The sequence below is a fragment of the Trypanosoma equiperdum genome (assembly GCF_001457755.1).
Source record: "Trypanosoma equiperdum strain OVI genome assembly, contig: ctg_581, whole genome shotgun sequence".
In the NCBI taxonomy this organism is placed as follows: Eukaryota; Euglenozoa; class Kinetoplastea; order Trypanosomatida; family Trypanosomatidae; genus Trypanosoma; species Trypanosoma equiperdum.
The window spans coordinates 4,108-10,391 of record NW_027124511.1 but is presented as its reverse complement, the minus strand read 5'-3'; the positions used below and the strand labels follow the sequence as shown (position 1 = coordinate 10,391).

Genomic DNA, 6,284 nt, shown 5'->3' with positions numbered 1-6,284 from the left:
GCCTTTTCGCTCTGCCCCGCCCCCCCCCCCCCTCTCCTTTGAAAACTGCTTGTAACGCCGCCGTCCCGTGTCTTCAGCAGGAAGTACGAGTTAGCTCAAGCCTCAGGAAGAGCTAGTTTTTTACTTTATACACCCAACTTACCACAACCAGGGAGAAAAAAACTAAAAGGACAAATGTGGTAGATCGTCTTATTCCAGTGATGCGTGAAATAACCTTTCGATCCATCCTGTTTACACTTGAGCTCCCACCATTGTATTGTATCTTCCCAACCCCCTTCGCATGATTGAGACCCCTCTCATTTATGTCTGCTTTTTTTTTTTCGTCCATCTTCGCACGCATAATTCACAAGCCATAGACAATGAGGCGCACTCAGGTTCGAAATAGTCGCCTCCATGACATAAAAGACTCACCGTCTAACGAAGCGGAAGTGCAAGCTGTGCTCGCAGCTGCCAAAGCATCAGAGGGTGATGCATGGAATGCAGTCCGTTTGCTTGCCGGCTGTGCACGTTGCACGCTACAAGCGGGTCGTGGACACCTTGCACTTCCGCTTATAGTTGCATCTTTTGAGCTGTCACCCGAGCCCTTTAGGCAACTGGTCGGCTTACAACAGCTGACGGTTGATGGCTCTCAACAGCAGATACTTCAGGAAATCGCCGAGAATGACGCATTCACAAAAAACGAAAGGGGGGCAAACGGCATTATGTCCACAGTTTTGATCGTTTGGCATGGTGTGGTGGTCTCCGTTGCTCAGAATGGCAGTTGTCCAAAAGACTTCCTTCGATTTTCACACTGCATTGCGCACTTGCTCTCGCTCCTACCGGGTGCAGATGGAGTCGTTCACGAGGATCTGTCCGCGTGCTGGTTGTACAATATTATTATGTTCGCACACAAGTGTAAGTGCATGAAGGCGGTGGCACATTATCTGCTTGAAGGAATGTTGGCAGACGTTAGTGAGCTTCCAGAGGACTTGCGCGACGCAAGCACGCTTCAATCCCTCCCCTTCGCCTTCAGAAAATGGGGCGCGGCGAAGGCTTTTGTCCACGCAGGTGTCCGCAAGCACGCGGTAGCGACCATGTTTAAAAGGCTTTGTTTAGCTCTCTATACGGAGGGGTGTGACGATTTGCGGACAGTGCAGAGAGAAATCGATTCCAGGGCTCTCGCCGTGACAAATGCTCTCCAGCAGACCTTTGGCAGCGAAACATCGCACTACATGGTAGACTTCCACCGCCCACTCCGCATGGAAGCACAACATATAGCTCTTTTGTGTCAACATGCGATGGACGAGGACCAACTCTGCACGCCGCGCGGACAATTTGGTTGTATCCGCCTAGCGTGTCTCTTGAAGAGGGCAGCAAACAAAATCATGGCTCCAACCATGAACGAGTGCAAGTTGGTGTCGCTCTCCAGTGTGGTGGCGCTCGCGTTGAGGCACCAATACATTGACATAGCAGCGGAGATACTGCAGACGGGTGTCGAAACTGTGGATCCATCTGATGAATCGCTGCTTCTGTGGGGAAAAGATTTAGAGCTCGTTCTTGCGCAAAACCTGTCGGCACACCTACCGGCGGCAGCGCAATGTCCAGTTAAGCCAGTCGAAAGGGCTCGCGACGAGGCTAGCTCTGGTGTTGACGACAAGGTGGGAGTAGGGACGGTGGGGGCACCGGAACCGACACAACTCCTCCACGAAGTTGTGCAGGGGAGTCTCAGCGACGCAGAGGCCGTGCGCGTTCTTGCACTTGCCGACGACTTAACACAACTGCTCCCGATAGGGCTGACACTCCTCCGTGGCCGAGGCACATTACAACAGCGATTGCTAGCTGACAAGATTGCCGTGCCGTTCGTCATTGGCGCCTTGGCTCGACTTGTTCAGTTGCTTGTAAATGAAGGGGACATGCCGCTCGTGAGGTGTTTTCTACCATTCATTGCTCACCTCTGTGTGGGAGTCCCATCGCGTGCCCATCTGTTATTTACGCTTCAGGCAATCGCCGCTTTTGCGAAGGGTTTCCCAGGTGACACGGGGGAGTGGGCCTCCATTGCGTCAGCTCTCAGTCAGTTCTCGCCACTACGGTCGATAGATGCGGCGCCATCCTACTGTCATACCAAGGCAATTACGACAGGGCGCACATTTGCCTCTCGGCGCCGCGTATTTGATGCGCTCCGCGTCTGTAGAAAGACACCCAAAACGATGATGCATTCCTATTGCCAGGTTCAGGTGTCTCTGCTGGGGGAGGGAGGGGGAGTTCGGCTGCTTCGCACCACCCACGTCAGGACAACGGCTGATACCCGTTGGGAAAAGGTGTTACAGATTGAGTATCTACTGCTACAGTTAGTGGAAGAAATGAAGATCATTGAGCGACGGAACCGAGATCATTTGCGTTCGACTGATCAGGGGGAGTCTCCTTTGTGCGAAGATCTGCCAGTATCTTCGTTGCGCTCCGATATTAGTGTCGGACCCGTGTGTTGTAGCGTAGGCGGCGCACAGGATGCGAGAAAAGCACGGGAGGAATGGTGGAACGAGCGGCGGGCGCTGGACCGATCCATCGGGGCGGTGGTCCAATCCATGCAGTCCCCGGAGGGATTTGGCTGTTGGCGGGCGGCACTGTGCGGCGAGCTTCCCGATTCCTGTCAAGTAGCCGTGTGGGACGCAACAAAAGAACTGCTCTCAGGTTTGGGTTTACCTGCGCAGCACGAGGGTGATGTATCGCTGGTGCTTGCAGCACTCCCCTTCGTGGGAGACCGGCACCCGGAGGACGGCGACTTGTTATTCAACCCGTCACACGTTGGACCCACGAATCCCTGCGGCTGCTGCGATGAAACGTTGAGGAGGCTCTCCACGGCACTTGAGCAAGAGCTGATTACCCACCTGGATGCAAAGTTAGTTAATGAACCTACTGCGTGCCGGAAAGCTTGCTTACATGTGCTCACAGCAATGCATGCCGTGATATCGGAAAAGAAATGTAACCAGCCGGTGGATCACGGGGGGGAACCAGAAAAACGGTTGACGGACGGATGCTATCACGTGAATTTGTATGAAATCCCTCGCACACCTGTATATTTAGTTCTTGATAATGAGCTCCACTGCCTTCCCTTCGAAGGTATTGATGTTCTCCGTCACGGCAGCGTCTCTCGCGTCCCGACTGTTTCATTCGTTTCGACTTTTACGAGCACCCTTGGCCAGCGAAATGATTCCTGTCACTCAAGCGGTGATTACATCGAAAAGGGAGGAAAAAATGCGGCTGGTTGCGCAGGAACGGTGTGCTGTGTTATTGATCCGGCGGGAGTTATGTCCAAGACATTGAGGCGGCTCCTCCCACTGTGCAGTCGAAAGGGCTGGGTTGTGAAATCGCACAATTCGCCGCCCTCAGCGCGTTTGCTGAGAGAAATGTACAGGGCAGGTGTGCGATTGTATGTGTATGTCGGTCACGGAAAGGGAGAGCAAATTATTCAACGCGGGGAATTGTATGAGCGCGTCCCTGATCCTGCGAATTTCCCTTCTGTGTTCTTGATGGGCTGTAGCAGCGCTTACATGGATGGGGGACTGACGTACGATTGCTATGGTATGCCCTACGCCTTTCTGCACGCAGGGGCGCCACTCTTCGTTGGTTGTCTATGGCATGTCACAGATGGGGAAATCGACCGTCTGACAAAGCGTTTGCTGTCATTTGTTTCATACGGAGGGGGCAGTGGCGATGACTTCGGCGTTTGCCGCACCATGGCAGCTGGTGAAGCCTTGCGTCTTGCGCGCAAGTCATGCAAACTGCCCTACCTGACGGGGTGCGCCACAGTCCTTTACGGCATGAACCTCCCGCTTGGGGGTACACCGGGTGGAGCGATGTGACCTCCGATCTGCCTTGTTAGCTCGGGCCCAACATTTGATATATTCACCTTTGCACGTGCATGCACACGCATGCCTGCATATGCGTGTGGTGAGAAAACGAACGGAGCCCGCATTCTTGAGTTGCACAGTTGTACGACCCACCCAACCTATCCCATACCTTCACCTGTGCGGGTGGGGGCGCATTGCTCGTCGAATCAAAAGAGGGCGGCGGCGGTTTTCGTTCTCCTCCCCCCCCCTCCCGATTCCTCTGTATTGCACAACAATACGCAGTGAACATTGCGCGCACGTGGGAGTGAATATCCACTTCTGTTATCATATTGTTCATCTAGCACCCCTCTGAATCTTGATTATTTCTTCTCAACATTCTTTTGGCAGCTTTTAAATTCCCTCCGCTGTCATAATATCAAGTAATAGACAAAAAAGGAAGCGAGGCAGGTAGGTAGATAGGGAAAGGCCGATACCCACCTACCCATCCTACCTCCCACCATCAAGGAGACGGATGGCCATCGCTCCCGCCCTCCGTGATATGTTGGAGCGGAATACCATTCCACGCCGCCAACTCTTGGGAAGAAGATATCATGTAGTGACTGATATTGGCAAAGGAATGTTCAGTGAGGCTTTTCTGGTAGAGGACAAGCAGGCAGGCGGGGCACTGGCGGTGGTGAAGTCTTCAAGGATCGCGCAGGGAAATGCAGAGGGAATGAATAGGGAGCAACAGCTGCGTCTGGCCATTTCCGAGGCCCGCATTATGGCTATGTTCAATGACGACGGCGTTGTACGACTCTTGGACTTCTGGTGCGAAGATGGAATTGATAGCATTTGTTTCTTAATGGAATATTGTGCAGGGGGGGACCTAGAGGCGTACCTGAGGCTCCGGTACCCACTTGCTGAGGGCCTTCTTCTGGTTTTCTTCGTACAGTGTCTCCTTGCTGTGGCGCACATTCACACAAAGGGAGTCATCCACCGGGACCTCAAACCCGCCAACATATTGGTCGCAGAGGGGGACAGTGGCAATACCGTACCAACCTTAAAATTGACGGATTTCGGTCTTAGTGCCATGAACAATGCCGGCACCGCATTGGAGGAGCTCTCCCTCGTCGGCACACCACTGTACATGTCGCCCGAAGTTATACAACATGGAGCATGTGTCTTTGGAAGTGATGTGTGGAGTCTCGGTGTTGTCTTCTACCGCCTTATAACAAATGAACAGCCATTCAATGCATTGAACCAAAGGGCGTTGCACTTCAGTATCGTCAACACCCAGCCACCCCATCCATGTAGTGTAGCGAAGCACTACTCACGCGAGCTCGGCGATCTCGTCATGGTAATGCTGGAGAAGGACATCGCGAAACGACCAACCGCGCGATACCTCATCGCCTCGCCACTCTTTGAACGAGTCCTGCAGCGGTCCCCGTGGCGCAGTCGACCACTGCGTGGTGCCACATGTCTCTTCGTGTGTCGTACCGACCGAACGGTAAACATCTTAGCGGAACCGCACTTTAGTGCCCCCATTGTGGCGACACTTGGCTTCGGGGAACACGTGTTTGTTTCGAATCGGTTGTGCGTTCGCACGGTGTTGAAACAGTGTAGCGTCACAGGAGCCGTGACTCGTGCCTTTACGTGGCTTCCGCCGCAGGCAAGCAACGGTGGAAATGGACGCAGTGACGGCGCTGGCGGCTCAAACCCCCATGCCTTAAACCCTTTCGAATGTTCCCACCGACCAGTCGCCAGGCCGCCGAGGACGATGCAAGTTACTGGTGAGGGTATTCTTTTGTGGTACCGTGTGGTTGGGCCGCGGGAGGGGTACTGCGCCCCGTCCGAGTGCGGGAGGAATTTGCTCTGGCATGTACATAACTACACTCCCTGTGGCCCGCTGCCCACTCATCCTGCCCCTGTGACAACGAATCTCCCGCGGCCAGTGAGCCCGGGGTCACCGGACAAGAAACAAACTTGGACCATAGGGCAAATAATTTCATCATTGTTTGGCGCACATGGCTGAGTATCTATTCCCATTCCCCTGTCCATCTGCATGCAGTCGCCACAATGGAGCATGCAAATGGTGCCAAGTCCGGGGTTTCAACTCCATCTCTGTTGAGGGGGTTGGTTGGTTTCAGTCACTCTCTTTTGTTTACTTGCTTGACCGTTTTTCATCTGATGACTATTCTTTTTTAATTTGTTTTTGTTTTCACCTTCCGCACATCCTGATTGCTATGTTTAGTAACGTGTCACTCAGTTCAGTCTGTGAGCCCGGCGTTCTGGAAAGCGGAAAGGTGGTGAGCACAATATTTTCGCAGTGAATGAGGGAAGCTACGCAACCACCGTCATTGCACACCCTCGCCACCCCCTTCTGCTTCGTACAGGCAAATGTGCAGTCAAATGCCCTGTGTCTTTGTATACCGTGTACTTCCCTTTCTTGTTGTTTCTTTTATTCCATTATTGCTTTTC

The 6,284-nt window shown here is 53.3% G+C and overlaps 2 protein-coding genes across 2 annotated transcripts; both read left to right on the top strand.

The window, feature by feature from the left end:
- Positions 1 to 359: 359 nt before the first annotated feature.
- On the top strand, positions 360 to 3,839 carry TEOVI_000263300 (cysteine peptidase, Clan CD, family C50, putative; the record flags this gene model as incomplete). Its single annotated transcript, XM_067225672.1, has 1 exon — positions 360 to 3,839. One exon carries the CDS (start codon positions 360 to 362, stop codon positions 3,837 to 3,839), a length of 3,480 nt encoding a protein of 1,159 aa, XP_067081773.1.
- A 499-nt stretch (positions 3,840 to 4,338) lies between these two features.
- On the top strand, positions 4,339 to 5,838 carry TEOVI_000263200 (protein kinase, putative; the record flags this gene model as incomplete). The annotated part of the gene is made up of 1 exon (XM_067225671.1): positions 4,339 to 5,838. The coding sequence occupies one exon, from the start codon at positions 4,339 to 4,341 to the stop codon at positions 5,836 to 5,838; it is 1,500 nt and encodes a 499-aa protein (XP_067081772.1).
- Positions 5,839 to 6,284: the final 446 nt, after the last annotated feature.